This window comes from Macaca nemestrina, chromosome 12, assembly GCF_043159975.1.
Source record: "Macaca nemestrina isolate mMacNem1 chromosome 12, mMacNem.hap1, whole genome shotgun sequence".
Lineage (NCBI taxonomy): Eukaryota > Metazoa > Chordata > Mammalia > Primates > Cercopithecidae > Macaca > Macaca nemestrina.
Window position 1 is genome coordinate 53,591,905 of NC_092136.1, and position 18,510 is coordinate 53,610,414.

At 43.7% G+C, this 18,510-nt stretch overlaps 1 protein-coding gene across 36 annotated transcripts in view; it reads right to left on the reverse strand.

Moving 5' to 3' along the window:
- Positions 1-18,510, reverse strand: part of LOC105486894 (microtubule associated monooxygenase, calponin and LIM domain containing 2) — a 260,006-nt gene that overhangs the window by 174,813 nt on the left and 66,683 nt on the right. For all 36 annotated transcript variants that reach the window (XR_003019230.2, XR_003019233.2, XR_003019235.2 and 33 more), the window contains one exon: positions 17,767-18,107. Coding sequence is in view for 30 of the 36 variants with exons in the window: in XM_011749977.2 (XP_011748279.2) it covers positions 17,767-18,030 (264 nt within the window). In the remaining 6 variants the exon portion in view is untranslated. The remainder of the gene's footprint in view (positions 1-17,766; positions 18,108-18,510) is intronic.

Genomic DNA, 18,510 nt, shown 5'->3' on the forward strand with positions numbered 1-18,510 from the left:
AAATCCTAGCTTGAGATATCTGCAACCACTTCAAGAAGGAATGAAAATATTTGAGATTTCTATTGGTGATGAAGTCACAGGCACTCCTAAGATAGATTTGTTGCCTACAATGTCCCTGTAATTGGGGAATATATTACATTTCCGTTAGAGGTTAGTAAAAATAAAGGGTTTTTTCTTCATTCAAGTTCACAGACCCCTGCAAATTAAAAATCCCTGTACCAGACCAGCACTACCATGAATCCCCAGCATGGGGGACAGTTGTCAACTTTTCCTTAAACCTGTAGGACAAAATAATAGCAGTTGTGATTTATTGAATGTTTTAATGTTGCAGGCCCCTATGAAGCTAACTCATGTCCTACTGATAACTATTCTTTGAAGTGGGTGATACTGCCTTGGTCATATAAGGCAGAAAAGTTCGGTCTCAAGGTTGATCCCTAAAGCAAGTTGAACACATCTACCTACTGCATGTTCAAGTTTACAGATTATTGTAACTGAAGAGATTGCAAAGTAAGCTGTTAAAAAAAACATTTTACTTGAAATTCTCTTCTTGGCTGGATGGATTTTGAGTTCACATAAACAAAACAAAATAAATTAGACATTGAAGCTGATATAAGGCTACAAATGCCATCCTTAACCCCAAATTGAAAACTACTAAATCCATCAAATTCATAGTACCAGGACTTTAACTGAGAATTTCTAATAAACAAAGAGGTGAAATTCTAAAACCAGACATTCATAAATATAAAATAATGCTGTTGCCCTCCTCAAATATTTCTGACAGAATTTCTTTTGGAAATAAAGATAAGAATAGGCTGGGCATGGTGGCTCACACCTGTAATCCTAGCACTTTGGGAGGCTGCAGCGGGTGGACCACCTGAGGTCAGGAGTTTGAGACCAGACTGGCCAACATAGCAAAACCCTGTCTCTACTAAAAATATAAAAAGTATCTGGGCATGGTGGCAGGCACCTATAATCCCAGCTATTTGGGAGGCTGAGGCAGGAGAATCGCTTGAACTCGGGGAGGGGCGGAGATTCCAGTGAGCTGAGATTGCGCCATTTCACTCCAGCCTGAGCAAAAGAGCAAAACTCCATCTCAAAAGAAAAAAAGAAAGGAAAATAAAGACAAGACTAATATCTGAGCCCTCTCTGTATCCTTATCACCCAAGATTAAATGTTGAGGAAATAGTGTACTTGAAAATACGATATATCTCATATCTTTCCCAGAATCATTTTCTCCATTGAAGTCCTCAAAGGTTGAGTGAGTAGATACTAAAGTCTAGGACTGTTGGTTTTGAACACTGTCACATTCTTCCGTTTATCCCCATGAAATTCTAGGCAAGTCCCTTAACCCAACGAAGCCTCAGTTTCCTCATCTGTAAAGTGGGGATAATAATCCCAGCCCTTATTACCCCAGAGAGTTATTGTGGGAATCAAATGAGATACTCGATGCAAAATTCCTCTGTAAACAGAAAAGCTTTATACCATTGTGATGTTATTAAACCCTAACAAGGGACAAGTCATTTGGTATGATCAGGAGCTTCAGAATCAATGTGGGAGGCAAAAATACAGGAGGTTCCTTCAGCACAAGAGATCATAAATCAGTGTCACTCACACCTGTGACTGCGTGCAGCAGCACCAGAAGAAAGACCAGTGGTGTACCCTTCATGGGAAACCTTCCTGCCAAAAAAAAATATATATGAAAACACTGCAAGAGTCTGGACCTCTTAAAATTCAGATTTACAATTCCTTGCAAAGGACCATAACCCTCATTCTCTCCTCCCTCAAGATGTCTCTTCAAGGAGAAGAGACCTTCAAGAAGGTGGCAACCCACCACGCCCAATGTCTGAAAGAGGCCAAGTAGACAATACAAGGTAACCATGGTCTTTGCTAACCCCAAGGCCTCTAGTGGCCCTGAAAAAAGCATTTCTACTAGCACAGGAGAATGAACCTTGGTTTCAGTGTGTTAGGGGATGAGGGGAAGGTGAAGATATGGGAGCAAGGAGTATAGAATTACTTTCCCCAGAAATTTGGTAGAGAACAGAAGAAGAAACAGAGCTGATGATATTGATTTTCATAAGAAGTCAGATGGCTGCTTAAAGGGAAGGGGCTGAAGAGACAGAGAAGGAGGTAAAGGATGGGAACAGCTGCTATGGGAATTGATACAGACAGGAAACTGGCTAGATTTTCTGAAAAGGCTGTCCCAGAAGCACTGAGAGGCTCAGCATTAAGTTATCATAACTTGGTAACAACACCAACCAGCTGGGCTCTGCGGCTCTCTCTAACAGTGCCAGGCAGCCCTCGAGAGCAGGACACAGAATTAGAGACACCAGAGTCCCTTTGGGGGGCAGGGGACAGCCTGAAGTCAGGAGCACTGAGAAGCTGCCGAACATGATTGCAAAGGTACAATGTGGGCTCCAAGATAGACAAAAGAATGAAGCCCTTGGGAGGCAGGTGGATCAGGAGGACAGGGAGGCACTGGCTAAGGATGGGAATGTGGATTTGCAGCAGGTCTCATGAGAATGAGATGGTAAGAGAAGCAGCAGCTTCAAGTCATGGTTAGAGAGGAGCATTTCCAGTGGGAGTTTAGGTGGGACAGTTCTGGGCAGTGGAAAACTCCTAGGTGCGGCTCTCAGCTGGGCTGCTGGGGAGAAGGCGAGAGGTGGGAGGAGGTGGAGGCTGCTGGAGCTGCAAAGGTGGAGGATCTCCAAGGACAGGATTTCAGCAGACTGAACACAGAAAGTGCCTACAGTGCTGGGCAGAGGCAGGTGGAGGAGAGGCTGAGAACTAGGGGAGAAGCCTGCCCAGAAGGCAACCTGTGAGAAGGGAGTTGTGGGAAACAGGTTGGTGAGGCAGGAGCTGGGCTGATCAGACAGGGCATTGGGCCAGGCTAGAGCTGGAACTTTAATCCACAGGCACCGGGAGTTTTGAATCTGGGCAGTCACAATCTGAGCTGTGCTTGCGAAGAGTGACTCTGCAGGGGCCAGTACTGGACTGGAGGGGAGGAAAGGCCAAGAGAGGTTAGAGGCTGGCAGGTGTGATCACTTGAGTAAGAAATTAGTCAGTCCCTGAACAAAAGTGGGGCAGTGGGGGTGAAGAGCAGGGGACAAACATGAAGAGAACTGCAAAGGAAGGTGTGATTGCATGTGGGAGGAAGAAAGGAGATGGGCCTGGAGTCCCAGCTACTCGGGAGGCTGAGGCAGTAGAATTGCTTGAGCCCTGGAGGCAGAGGTTGCAGTGAGCTGTGATCATGCCACTGCACTCTAGCCTGGGCAACAGAGCGAGATATTGTCTCAAAAAACAATAGTAATAATAATGATAATGAAGTCTGATATGAGACATTTACCATCTAGTTTTTCTTAAGGAGACCATCTAGTCTCCTATTACTTGGAGGCTTCATTTAGGTAACACGAACCTTAGCTTCCATAACCCCTTTTATCTTAACTCATATATTTCTTTATGCCAACTTCAACTCTTCAGGCAAAGCTTAACTTTCAACCAACTGCCAATCAGAAAATCTTTGAATCCACCTATAACCTAGAAGCCCCCATGCCTGCACCCCCATACCTTACATGTATTGATTCATGTCTTTGCCTGTAATTTCTGTCTCTCCAAAATGTATAAAACCAAGCTATAACCCAACTACTTCGGGCACATGTTCTCAGGACCTGCTGTGTCATGGGCCATGGTCACTCTTATTTAGCTCAGAATAAACCTCTTCAAACATTTTACAAAAGTTGGGGGTTTTTTGTTTTTTGTTTTTTGTCAGCAGCTTCCATGCCTTCCCTGAACTCACCACCCTCCAGTCACTGCCGCGTGTTCAGCTAGTAGAAGATCCCTGAACCCAGTCCTTTTGGGGTTTTATGGCAGCTTCATCATGTAGGCACAGTTGATGAAATCACTGGCCATTGATGAGCGAGTTATCCTTCAGCCCTTCTGTCCTCCCTGGAAACTGGCTAGGCCTTTCAGGCAGCAACCTTCATCCTGAAGCTGCCTATGGGCTGCCAGCCACCAAGCATCTCATTACCATGCAAAGGACACTCTTATCACCCTGGAGATTCCAAGGGGAGAAGACCAAATATATATATTTCACAATATCAGATTACTTCAATGGGGTCATGGGGCTCAAGAGAGAGGTACAGGCCAGAAATAGAAATGTGGAGATTCATCTTCATGAGGGTGACAGGCAAGTATAGCTGAGATTTCCTGAGAAAGTAGGCCTCACAGAAACAAAAGGAGTTGGAGACAAACTCAGACACCAAATATGTACTACAGAACAGAGAAATAAAGCATAAGACCCTTAAAAATTAATCAGAAAAGTTGTGCCATACCTGTACCTTATACCATATACAAAAATTAATCGAAATGGATGAAAGGCCTAATTGTAAGAGCTGAAACTAAAACTCCTAGAAGAAAACGTAGGGCAAAAGCTTCATGACAGTAATTTGGTCAGGATTTCTTGGATATGACACCAAAGCCACAGGCAACAAATGGAAAAATAGACAAATTTGACTTCATCAAAATTTAAAACTTTTGTGCACCAAAGAACACTAGCAGCGCAATAGAAAGATAACCCATAGAATGGGAGAAAATATTTCCAAATCTCTTATCTGACCAAGAGTTACTATCCAGAATATATAGAGAACTCTTAAAAGTCAACAAAAACAAAACACAAAACCTGATTCAAAAATGGGCGAAGGACTGGAATAAACATTTCTCTAAAGAAGACTTATGAGTGGACAATAAGCACATGAAAAGATGCTCAACATCATTAATCATTAGGGAAATCCCAATCAAAACCACAATGAGATGCCACCTCACACCCATTAGGATGTCTACTCTAAAAACCAAAAAATAAGTATGGTGAATATGTGGAGAAAATTCAACCCTTGGACATTGCTAGTAGGAATATAAAATGATACAACTACTTGAAACAGTAAGACAGTTCCTCAAAAAAGTAAAAATAGAATTACCATTTGACCCAGCATTTCACTTCCGGGTATATCGTATACCCAAAAGAATTAAGGCATGATCATGAAGAAATAGATATGTATATCCATAGTGGCTGTGTCCCTAGCACCTGGCATGTAGCAGATATTTAAAATGATTTTCTTTTCTTTTTTTTTTTTAAGCAGAGTCTTACTCCATTGCCCAGGCTGAAATGCAGATGTGCGATCTTATCTCGCTACAGCCTCTACCTCCCAGGCTCAAGCGATCCTCCCATCTCAGCCTCCCAAGTCGCTGGGACTACAGGTGCATTCCACCACACTAGACTAATTTTTTGTATTTTTTTTTTTCTAGAAATGGCATTTTGCCATGTTGTCCAGTCTGGTCTCAGTCTCCTGAGCTAAAGTGATCTACTCACCTTGGCCTCCCAAAGTGCTGGGACTACAGGAGTGAGCCACCATGCCTGGCTGAAAATGATTTTTTGAATGAATTAATAATTATGAAAAATTTGACTCAGGGATGGCAATATAAAATATAAGGGTAAATGGAAACAGTTTGGTGGTTCCTCAAAAAGTTGAATTACCATATGAGTCAGCAATTCTACTCCTAGTATATACCTAAAATTATTGAAAATGAAGACTTAAACTGATACACGTCAGTGTTCATCACAGCATTATTCATCTTAGCCAAAAAGCAGAAAAAAAACCAAGGGTTCCTCGCTGGATGAATGGATAAACAGATGTGGTACATACATAGGATAGAATATTATTCAGTCCTAAAAAGAAGGAAATTCTGGCATATGCCATAGATGAACCTCGAGGACATCAGGCCAGGTGAATAAGCCACTCACAAATACGGTATAATTCCACTTAAACGAGGTACGTAATAGTTAAACTCTGGAGACAGAAAGAGAATGGTGGTAGGTGGGGACTGGGGGTGGGGAGGAGTGGGGAGTTACTGATTGTCGGTACAGAGTTTCATTTTTGCAAGATGGAAAACCTTCTGGAGATGAATGATAGTAATGGGTGTACCACAATGTAAATGTACTTCATGATACCAAATTATACATTTTAAAATGGTTAACGTTTTATGTTAGGTATATTTTACCACATTTTGCTTGAAAAAAACCTCAAACTCAATTCAGCACTGGAAAAGTTTTAAGTATGACTGGAATAACTTGGATATGCAAATTTACTTTTTCAACTGTAAGTTTTATAAAATTTAAATACAGATGAAGTACTTCTGATTAAAATTTAGCATCTGAATTGAGATGTTCTATAAGAGTAAAACACACACCAGATTTCAAAAACTTAGTACAAAAAATGCAAAATAGCTTTAAATAATTTCATAGTGATTACATGCTGAAATAATAATAATTTGGATATATCAGTTAAATATATTAAGATTAAAAAAGAAAAGAATGAAATTCTGACACATGCTACCATATGGACAAACCTCAAAAATATTACGCTAAGTGAAATAAACCAGACACAAAAAGACAAAGATGATATGATTCCACTTACAAGAAACATTATGAACAAATTTACGCAAACAAAAAGATGAGAGGGTACCAGGGGCTGGCGGAAGAAGGGCAGAGGGAGTCTTTGCGTAATGGTTACAGAGTTTCTATGTGGAGTGAGGAAAAATTTTGGAAACAGGAAGCGGTGATGGTTGTACATCCTCCAGAATGTAACTAATGCCCTGAATTAATTGTACACTTAAAAATGGTTGAGATGACAAATTTGTTATATGTATTTTACCACAATTTAAAAAGACACATTGGGAATGCCCAAGGGGAAGAGTAAATGCAAGAGCTCATTTTCTTAAAGCTAGAGAGGATCCACAAGCAGCTACAAGTAAACATCAGCAAGTTCTCCTCAGCTGGAAGGGGACATGAAACTTCCCCTGGACTTAAATCTTATCGATTTGAACTTAAAAAGAACCTCCCCCTATATGTTCCTCAGATTTTGACAGCTGTCCCCTGCAGAAAGGGTCCTGAGAATAAAATCTTTCCACTGCAGATTTCCCATAGACCAGGCTTTGGCATAGCTCACTATCCTGTATTTACATCTCTTGAGACTATAAGACTGATAGCAGGAGGTGTAGAATACACCAGGTTGCAGTGAAATCTGTCACATATAGCCAAAGGCTCTGAGCAGCGTCTGAAATTATAATAGACTAGGTTTATCTTTCTAGGAAGCTGCATAGAAGTTTGAAATGAGTAACTTTTTAATGTAATCTAATTCTATATATAACACATAAAAATACATGTATATACTATATTTACAACTTCTCTTAAGTATATACTTCTATAACTATGTATGTTATATATTTCAATATTTGTACCAGGATATATGTTAGTACATGTTACATGGAGAGCTGGTAGCTTATGGCTGACCATCCTAACGAGACAGCCAAGTATAAAGAGGTCCCCGGAGAACCTCTGACCAGCCTGTGCACTGGGAGGATGGGGTGGGGCCTCGGGAAGTTTGCATCTTTAGCAGGGGGAGGAGCCTGGCCTCTCCTGTTCCGGGTGGTACCTGGGATTCAATGTGTGAGATGGGGGGCCTGTTAACAGGAGCCTCTCTCACTTTGCTGAGTTTTTTTTTTTCCTTTTCGCCCAATAAAGTCCATTTTTCTCACTCTTCAAGGTGTCTGTGAGCCTAATCTTTAATGGCCATGTGGCAAAAACCCGGCTTTTACCTGAACTAAGGAGAAAGTCCTAAAACACTAATATCAACTAAGAAGCATGCTGTCTCCCACCTTGTTTCTTGCAAAACTCACTTACTGAAAGGCCAAGTAGGAAGAGACCTAACTGCTTGAACCTGCAGACATTTGGTTCTCTTACACACAATTTGACCTCGTCTTCCTCAGCTCAATCACTGTCATTCCTTTCACAGGTGTTGACCGCTAAGGAACACCCTGCACTCCAAACACCTACTAAGCATCTGCATTTGAAGAACTTAACCTGAGGCAAATACCTGTTACGTTTCAGGCATTATCCTAGGTGCTGGGAATCAGCCAAGAACATATAGGCAAAAATTCCTGTGCCCATGGAGCTTACATTTTAGCAGAGTTTCTGGGAACACTTTTGCCTGCATGATAAAGAAATGTATGTAGCTACAGCAACCCCTTCTACCTTCTTCCTGCTTTGAAAGCAAATGTGATGGCTGGAGCTACAGCTGCCACCTTGTGACTACAAGGTGACAAGCATGAGGAAAAGCTGCATTGTCCAATTTGACAGCCACTAGCCACATGTGACTAGTAAGCACTTGGTGTGTAGCTAGACTTAACTGAGATGAGCTGTAAAACACACAGTATTTCAGAAATGTAATATACAAAAAGCAAAATATCTCAGTAATCATTTTTATATTTACTACATTTTGAAATAGTGTGGATATATTAGGTTAAATAAAATATATTATTATAATTTCAATGCTTCTTTATATTTCTAAAATGTGACTAATAGAAAGTTTAACATTTTACATGGGTTTACAGTATATTTCTATTGGGCAGCGCTGGCCTAGAGAATCAGAGAATACAGCTACTGAACCTCCAGCCACCACCTCTCTCCTGACTTCTCCTTAAAAACATAAGCCCCTATTTGTTTTCACCTCTGGTCACATCTCAGTTACCGACAGCTGAACACAATCTTACAAATTCAGCGCAGGAGAACAACCTGAGAATCAGGCTCACTGAACTGCCCAGGACCTTCCCTGTGGCAGGAGGCCGAACTGAGCCTGGTACTCCACCCTGTTGAGTAGGAGATAGACAGATATATTCACACCAAGTGGGACAATTATCTGGTCAAGGAATACACTGATTGCCAAGATATTTTTAATTGTGGGAAAAAATCAAAGCAGAGCAAAAGTCTCCAAAGAGCAAAGAAGAGGGAAGCCAGGGTTTACCTTTCAGTCTGGGAAGGAGAGTGTTAAACTGCTTCCTGGTTTCCTTTTTTCCTGCCCAGAGATACAAATTTATTTGGATAATCCCGGCCGGAGACTCCCTAGGGCCTTGTACAACCCTGGGTGGGCCAGGAGCTACAAGAGGGTTTTCTTTTTTTCTCCAAGTAAAGGGAGACTCAGTCTTCCAGCTTCACAAGCCTATTGGCTAACTTCCCGTCTCTTTTGAAAGCTCCACGGGCAGCCAGATGCTAGGCAAGGGCCAGACAGGGCTGTGGCCACCATCCCCGCCTCGAAGGGAAGGAATGCTCAGATGCAAACTTAGACAGATGCTTAATAAGGAAATGAAAGGATTGTCTGGTATTGATTCCTGCTAACCCAGCATCAAAGCTTGGAAATACCGGGGCTCACACAGTAAAGCTCCAGAAAGAAGCCCTTTGAGCCACAGAGTTCGCTCCTCCATCCATGTGCATCTTCCCTGTGCCAAGCCCTGTGCTGGGGGCTTGAGACCCGGGGATGAGCCAGGCACGCTCCCTGTCCTTAGGAAGCTCACCATCGAGCGGGAAAAAGACAAAGCAATCAATGTGGAGCACTGATCAGCAAGATAGCAATAGGACCAGAGAATCTAGGAGCCCAATGGGGCACCAAACCCAGATTGGGGATGGAATAAGAGGAGGCAGTGGGGAGGAGATAGTCAGGGAAGGCTCCCAGGAGGAGGTGATGTCTGCTTGAACTGAATCATAAAGAGAACAAGTTAGCCAGGCCAGGCCCCTGTTCAGCACTAACAGGACAGATCCTCTGTGGGCCAGGGCCCTAAAGTCTCCCATTATTTAATGAAATTTTCAAGAGAAATATAAGTGCATTCGATTTGATACACTTATATGTGTTCTTCTCTTAAAGAACATTCACTTTTACCAATACAGCAAACTTTTTTTTTTCTTTCTTTCTTTTTTTTTTTTTTTTTTTTGAGATGGGGTCTTGCTCTTCACCCAGGTTGGAGTGCAGTGGCACAATCACAGCTCATTGCTGCCTTGACCTCCCAGGCTCAAGTCAGCCTCCCCACTCAGACTCCCCAGTAGTTGGGACTATAGGCATGCACCATCACACCCGGCTAATTTTTGTATTTTTTGTATAGACAGGGTATTGCCGTACTACCCAGGCTGGTCTCAAATTCCTGGTCTCAAGGGACCCGCCCACCTAGGCCTCCCAAAGTGCTGGGGTTATAGGAGTGAGAAATGGGGACTGGCAAACCAAACCTCTTAATGAAACAATGCATATGGAACTATGTTGTGAGCTGTAAAGCTTGGTGGTGGTAATAAAACTGTTGTTAAAAGGATGGCAGTAATCCCTGCCACATCACTGCTGGACTGCTCTTCACCCAGTGGCCCTGTTCAAGGTCACCTAGTCCAGGCTGCAGGACTCAGAGGACTCTATCAGTGCCCACTCAGCATGGCCCAGGAAATCTAAGGAGGCAACGTCTTACTGTGCTTTCTCTTTTTAAAGAAGGACTGTTTTTGGTGCTCCCTTGCACTATTGGTGGGAGTATCCACTCCAGGGAGGAGAATCTGACAATGTCTATAATTTTTAAATGTAGCACACATACCCTTTGTCTCACAATTTCACATGTATACAAACAAGTGTGGTTAAGGAAATGCACTGCAGCACTGTTTAAAATGGCAATAGACTGGAAATAAGCTAAGCTAAAGAAATTGTGCTATAGACTGGGTACGGTGGCTCATGCCTGTAATTCTGCACTTTGGGACACCGAGGCTGGTGGATCATGAGGTCAGGAGTTCGAGACCATTCTGGTCAACATGGTGAAACTCCATTTCTACTAAAAATACAAAAATTAGCCAGGCATGGTGGCGCATGCCTGTAATCCCAGCTACTTGGGAGGCTGAGGCACGAGAATCACTTGAACCTGAGAGGCGGAGGTAGAAGTGAGCCGAGATCATGCCACTGTACTCCAGCCTGAGCAACAGAGCGAGATCCCGTCTCAAAAGAAAAACAGAAAAAAGAAATGGTGCTATTGTGCTCTAGCCATAAAATGGGAAACCATAAAAGGCCATGAATAAAAGAGTTAGATCCACACCTACTGAGAAAAAGCAATCCCGAAGATACATTTTTCAGTGAAAAAAGTTCAGAACAAGTGCAGAAAAAATGTTTGTAGATTTTTTTCCCATTAAGAAAATACAGGGGGCAGTGCATGTATCCATATCACACATCCACAAACATGCAGAGATTTTCAGGAAGGTCATACAAGAAATGGGAAAGTACTTGCCTCTAGGAAGGAAAACTGGGGGAATGCAGAAAAGAAACTTCTTCCACACTAAATTTTCTTTCCTTTTTTTTTTTTTTTTTTTAAATTAGCTTGGCTTAGGCTCAAATCCACTCTGTCTTGTCTTGTCTTTTTTTTTTTTTTTTTTTTGAGACAGGATCTTGCTCTGTTGCCCAGGCTAAAGTGCTGTGGTGCAATCATAGCTCACTGCCGCCTTAACCTCCTGGGTTCAAGCGATCCTCCCACCTCAGCCTCCCACATAGCTGGGACCACAGCATGGTGGGGCGCACCATACTCAGCTAATGAAAACACATCATTTTCTAGAGACATGGTCTCACTGTGTTCATCCCACTTGCTCGGTCTCACCCTATATTTTCTTATCCTACTTGAGTTATTTTTTATCATGAGCAGGCATTTTTTTTCAAAGAAACCTTTTCTTTTTCTTATAACGAAAAAATATATATAAAGAAATACATACGGAAATATATAGATAAGTAAGGGGGCAGAAATATACGTTTATATTTAAATAAATACATGTGTATATATAAAGAAATAGATATGTGTATAGTGTGTGTGTGGTGTTACGTGTGTGTGTGGTGGGTGTGTGGTATGTATGTATGTATATGTGTGTATAAGTGCATGTGTATGTGTGTGTGTGGTGTGTGTATGTGTGTATGGTGTGTGTGGGGTTATGTGTGTATGTGTGTATGGTTTGTGGTGTGTGTAGTATGTGTGTGTATGTGTGTATTTGTGTATACATGTGTGAATTTGTATATATGTGTGTATGTGTGTGTGGTGTGTGTGTGTATGGTGTGTGGCGTGTGTGTATGTGTGTGTGATGTATATGTGTGTATTTGTGTATATATGTGTGTGTGGTGTGTATATGTGTATATGTGTGACTAAGTGTATGCGTGTGTGGTGTATGTGTGCAAAGGGTGTATGTGTGTGTATTTGCTGTAGAGACCAGGTCTCACTATGTCGCCCAATTTGGTTTCGAACTCCTGGCCTTGAGCGTTCCTCCCATCTTAGCCTCCCAAAATGCTGGGGTTACAGGCGTGAGCCATCCCACCTGGCCTAGTTTTTTCATAAAAAGACAAAAAATTATTTATTTAGAAATATATTTACAAAGTGAACTCAGTAAACCCGGATTAACCACTTCCTACAAAGACAGCTAAAAAGGAAAGTTTTTTTCCTTCTCCATACAACATTGCTGTGAATTGGATTTACTCAAGCTCACATATAATGCCCAACGCACACACTCATGCAAACCCCACACACTCCATGTGCAGCTGTGGTAACAAATGCAGCCATTGGTACAACCCGACTGGCAATCCAGGCTCAGAAACATGTTCAATGTTGCAGGGCCGGCAGTCTACTGTCAGGTAAGCAGATAAATCCAGAGTTCATCTAAGCTTTTTCTTCAACTTGCGCAGTTTCACACCCCAGAGACCATCTTCTGCTTTATCGGTTATGACTGGAACTGCCCATATCAGGCAAAGTGGCCCTTGAAGAGTCTGAGCCAGTGTAGCCATGACAGATGACTTCAGAGGTTGGGAATGTCAGACAGGTTTATCCAGGCCAAGGGGTAGCAGCAGTCTTTACTCCCGGTGTCACCCCTTCTACCCCTAACAGCCTCGCACCCTGCTCCGCTGCCTCCCTGCACGATCTGTGGAGGAAGCTGGGGACCATAGGACCGTCTGACCCTCGAGCACAAACCGAGGCCTGGGCTACACACAGGGGAGGGGCCCAGGAGCAAAAGGTGTGTGGTGACCCTGTTGGATACTCATAAAATACAGTCACATTCTTCCAAAAAGATAACGCAAGAGTTTTCATTACATAGGCTGGCCCGATTCCTGCTGGTGACAAGAGTCCATGAGTCATTTCCTGGGAGTTTTTATGGCAACAATGTACAAACACCCTTTGGTCTGTAATGGTACCTGTGACTACTGAGCAATCCTGTGAGGAGCAGTGGAAAGAACCCTGGACAGGACTGGGAATCAGAGGCTCATTGTTAACAGTTTCCCAGGTCCTCTGTTTGAGTACGTGACCTTCTGTTCACAGCCTGGACCAGCAGGTGTTTTCCTCCAGCCTTTCCTACCATCCATCCACTCTGTGCTCTCCGGCTTTCACCCTTCCCCCAAACCCCATACACTCCTCCTTTCCCATTACAGAGCAACACACTGTCCCTAGAATATATGCACTCCCTCTAGCTGTTTCCTCAGTTCTACACGGCAAACTCCTACTCATTTGCCAAGTCCCACATCAAACCTCCTCTTCCAGGAAGCATTCCCAGACTACCCCCGTCACAATCAGTCATTTGCTTTTCTATACTCCTGCAGACCAATGTACAGACCTCTCTCTTAGCTCTTACGATATTAATGATAATAAGGGCTAAATGTTTACTGATCACTTATCAGAATGCTGGACAGCCTTCTACACTTTACAAAGGTTACCTTATTTAACCCTCATGGTAACTCCATGAAGTAGCTACTCTTATTATCCTCATTTTACAGAGAATGCTACTAAGGACCAGAGATATTAAGTAACTTGCCCAAGGCCACAGAGCTATTAGATACTTAGACAAATGCCTGGCACATAGTAGTTGCTCCATAACTATTCACCTGATGAATGATTAATAAGTAAATACAGAAATAATTACATATCTGTCTTTACAGAAAGCTCAAGTAAGAACCACATCTTATTCAGCTTTCAAACTATCCTCTCTGTCAAATGCCTGGTAAGGTGTACGGCACTGGAAACACCTGCTAATGAGCAAATAAAAGAACATAAGAGCAAACCAGTAAATAGAGTCCAAATCCCAGTAATGCCACTATCTTCAGCTTTCTGGACCCTGGTTTGTGGCCTGTTCAATGCAGAGCTTGAACATAACATCTGCTTAAGTTCCTTCTAGCATTAAAGATTTATATATCAAAACAACCAGAGTCCAGAATTTTGTGATGATAGCATTTCCCACACCAAATTACATACTGCAGGTTCTTCTGGGTTGTTTTCCCTGGGAACACTACTCAGTCGGGTGTGACATTTGAGTCCGGTGTTACCCTAATACAGAGTCAGTATCAATCGTGAAAGAGTTCATTTGGCTTGATCCTCAGTTCACCCTCATTCATATCCAAACATAGTCATGCCGAGGGAAAGAATTATTAATATTCAGTGCCAATAAAACCCTCATAAATCAATAATAAACAATAATCCCAAGTGAGATTTTGTAACTAGCACCTGAGCCATTGCTCTAGAGAACTTTCAGGCCACTCTCCTTGTCCCCTGGCACCTCCACTAGAGCCCTTCCCTCTTCCCCAGTCTCTCACTGCTGTGACACGCACGTGTTTATACACACACACACTCACGGGTGGCACGGAGGCAGGAGCATGGTGCTCAGCATATGGCAGGGGCTGATACATGCTTGCGAAATGCTTAAGCCTAGACCCACTCCAGGTGGTGCTGAGCATCCACATCAGCACAAAGGTCAGGGTTCTGGCTGAATTATGTTTATTCCTGCTCTGCCTATGGCTAACCGGGAGCTTGGCTTTATGCCTGGTACCTGACAAACCTGTGTCATCTGGCTTAGCACTGATGATCAGCCACATGTATGCAAACGCCCAGCATTTCTTCCTTGACTAATGCTCAGCATAAACCATACACCAAAGGATGCCTGAACATGGTATGTGAGCAAGACAGTGTCTGTTCATGTTGGAAGAGGTGAGGACCCCTGTTCTGTGTTTTGACTCACAACAAGGAGTATAAGCACCGGCCTCATGGAGCTGGCCATTAAACACCCACACATGAATGTGATATGCAAGGAGCCTATATCATGGCCAGAATACAAATCAATAGTCGCTGTAGAGGACACCCATTTTTTGTGTGATTTTTTTTTCCTTCCTTCCTTCTTTCCTTTCTTTCTTTCTTTTTTTTTTTTTTTTTTTTTGAGATGGAGTCTCACTCTGTCACCCAGGCTGGAGTGCAATGGTGTGATCTCAGCTCACTGCAACCTCTGCCTTCTGGGTTCAAGTGATTCTCCTGTCTCAGCCTCCTGAGTAGCTGGGACTACAGGCACCCACCACCACACCTTTGTATTTTTAGTAGAGATGGGGTTTCACCATGTTGGCCAGGCTGATCTCGAACTCCTGACCTCAAGTGATCCACCTGCCTTGGCCTCCCGAAGTGCTGGGATTACAGGCGTGAGCCACCACGCCCAGTCAAGGACACCTGTTGTTTATCTGTCTCACACTCCCACATCCTTGGGGACCTGCTCCTCCCTCACGTCGATTATGTGATGCTTGAAAGGGCTGCCAATCACAGTAACCAGTTCCCCTGGCTTTGGCCATAATAAATCCAGAGGTGGGCCAATCAGAATCCTTCTCAATGGTTTTTTTTTTTTTTCAATATTGACCTGGAAGAGACAGATTCCAGCCTTTTGGAATGGAGCTATAAAGATGTGAAGGAGAGGCTTCAAACATGGAGAAAAATGTGTCTGCAGGAGGGAAGCATGGAGCCAAAAGAGAGCAAAGCATCCAAGCATCCAAGTTAAGGCCCCAACTTAAAGTGTCTGGACCTCCCTGTTAATATGAGTCAATGATTCCCCGTTCTTTGTGGTAATTTTGAGCTGGGTTTCTGAAAAGCACAGCTCAAGTAGCCTAACACAGTCACAGTTCATACTTACAATCATTCTCAAATGTATCTTCCACTCCTCAGCATTCAGGCGGTTTTTATGAGATGGGTTATCTCACATGTGAAAAATGTCCTTGTTCCTCCTCACAAGAAAGGCATAAAAATTCCTGGGCAAGAGGCACCTTACCCAGCATCCCTAACAAAAGGTGCTTTCTTTCCCTTTGTATCTCAGAAGCCAGTGGTGACCTGCCAACCACAAGATGTGATGACTGTTCTATTTCAAGCTACCAAAGCTTGTAAAATAGAGGCTGGCCACACTGGCTAGGTAACTGGCTAGTACGTTTTGGAAGAAGGGACTCCTCTTGGTGGTCAGCCCTCCATTCCATCCCTCTACTCACTGACTCCCTGTGACAATCTGTCTTCAGATCACCAAGAGGGTCTCTCAGCAGCCACAGCATGTTGGGTGTATGGGGCAACAGCATTCCCTAATAAAACCAGAGCTCGGAAAACCCTCTGTGAGAGAATATAGTGCAACTGGGCCACCTGACTTTTATGGGACTTTAAAAAAAAGAAGCCACCACACACAATTACTAAGAGGGGTGACACTTTGGAAGCTAAAAGTTTCCCCTCCTTTAAATCTGAAGAGCCACCCAGTGAACTCTGAACTATGAAGCCACAACAACGAGGAAGGGAGGCACTGGGCAGGAGTAGCACCCAGGACACTGGTCTCACCTTCTCCTCCCCCTTCCTTTTCCCTACCTCCCCCATCTCTTCTGCCTAGCTGGAGCGTGGCAGGTTATGGGCAGGTACTGTCTGGATGGCTAGCCTGCTCTGGGCTGAGGCGACTGGTCTGTTTCAACCTGATGGAATGCTCTTCCTATGTCCCGCAGTGTCAGTGTGCCCCAGGCTCACAGGAGCTTGGCAGCTGTCTCCCCTGGGGCAGTGGAAAGCAGCATATCCCATGGTGGACTCAACAGCTTCTCATCACCAAAACAAAAACACAACAGTCCCGATTGCCATGGAGAGTTCAATCCTCTTGTCCTGGGATTGGCACCAACTGGAATTCCTAGGGTTCTAGCTGAGCTACCTCCTGTGAGGTCTAAATACAGCACATTTGATTTTAACCTAAACACACAGCCTGAACCAGTGCTCAGGGCTGATAGCCCCCAACGGCCACCAGGAAAGTCAGCTGAGAAGCCTACACTCTCAGCTGCCCATCTGGTGGTGGGCATTTCACAAATGTCAGAGAAAGGTTGTGATAGTGAGCCTATGTTCGCCGATGCTGTCTATGGCCAAATGATGGGGGATGCAATCGGTTAGTGTAGGCTTAACTATGAGTGCGGTCCTAGGTAAATAAATGCATCCTGAGGAAGGGAGTGGGCAGGTGAAGAATGCAAGGGTATCAGGTAGAAGAGAAAGAGACAGGGAGGAAGACCCAGACCTATTTCTTAGCCAATTAATTCAAAACCAGGGGAGCTTTCTAAAATGTCCACACGCAGGGGAACACAACTCTCTAACTATGCCTCTCCCTGAGATTTAGGACTTAGGCCCTAGAATCAGACGGACCAAGATTGTCCTCTAGTAATGTGATCTTGGGCACAACTGACTTCTCAATTTCCCCATCTCTAAAATGGCCTGAAGGACTACTGCAGCTGTTCATGGAAATCATGGCCATAAAGTACCTTGTACCTAGAAGCTGCTCAATAAATAGCAGCTACTAGAAGTAGTAGTAGTGGCAGCAGGAATAATGGAAGTGGGGGTAATATCAAGCATTGGCTTTTCTCCCTCAACTTTGCCTCTGGCTTCCCTCCCTTGGAGACAGCACAAGTGGAGGGAACCTCCCAGCCAGGAAAAGCTGATGCTTCGAGACAAAGGAAACCTTTACCAGAGGAAAACAATGCAACATCACACCCACACCCAAGAACCTTAGAGTGCCAAAATGGCAACAGCTTCCTAACCTCCTAAATGTCAACCCACATGCCCTGCAAAGGTAAGACTAGGAGGGTTTCTCCTTACCTTGGTGTTCATGCACGACTTCCCTCGCTTATACTCTTTGTGGGAACCACGCTTATCCAATTTGTACCACAGGGCTTTGGCTTTCCAGGTGGTCACCTTGGACTTGAGCTTGGAATAAAAATTTCTATGGTCCAGAGGGTCTAGGTCCAGGTGTCGTGTAAGGATGTTGAAGGCCTGGAGGGTACCTTTGCACGTGGATGCCTGGACAAAGTTCTCAAAAACCTGCCCCGCCTGGGCCTGCTTCTCATCCTCGTTTTCCCCCATGGTTCAGGAGTCGTGTGTGGCAGTGGTGTGGCAAGGACACAGGCGAACAGCATGAAGTATCTGGAGAAACGTCACGCCTGCGACAGTAGGAGGAGGCAGAGGTCAGCTTTGGACAATGAGGGTAGGGTGGGGGATGGGTGCTGAGAAGTAAAAATACAATTTCTTTAAGACATTCAAATATTAATCATACTATTTAGTGTTCAATACTACACATAAACATTTATAAAAGACATAGAATTGTGCCTTTTGGCCTGTCAATGTGGCATTGCGGGTAATCTCTCCCCTATACTCTGCTCCTCTCGCTGGCTGAAAAGTACCACACACTGCACAAGGCTATGCCCTGGCTAATGCCAATAGTACCTGGTCAATCTTGCTCTGAGTCAAGTGGTTCTGCAAACAGTGACTAGGAAAAGGGAAAAACTCCCAGAAAAGTACACTAGATATAGCACCATTGAAAGTCTATCATTCTTGGTACTGCAA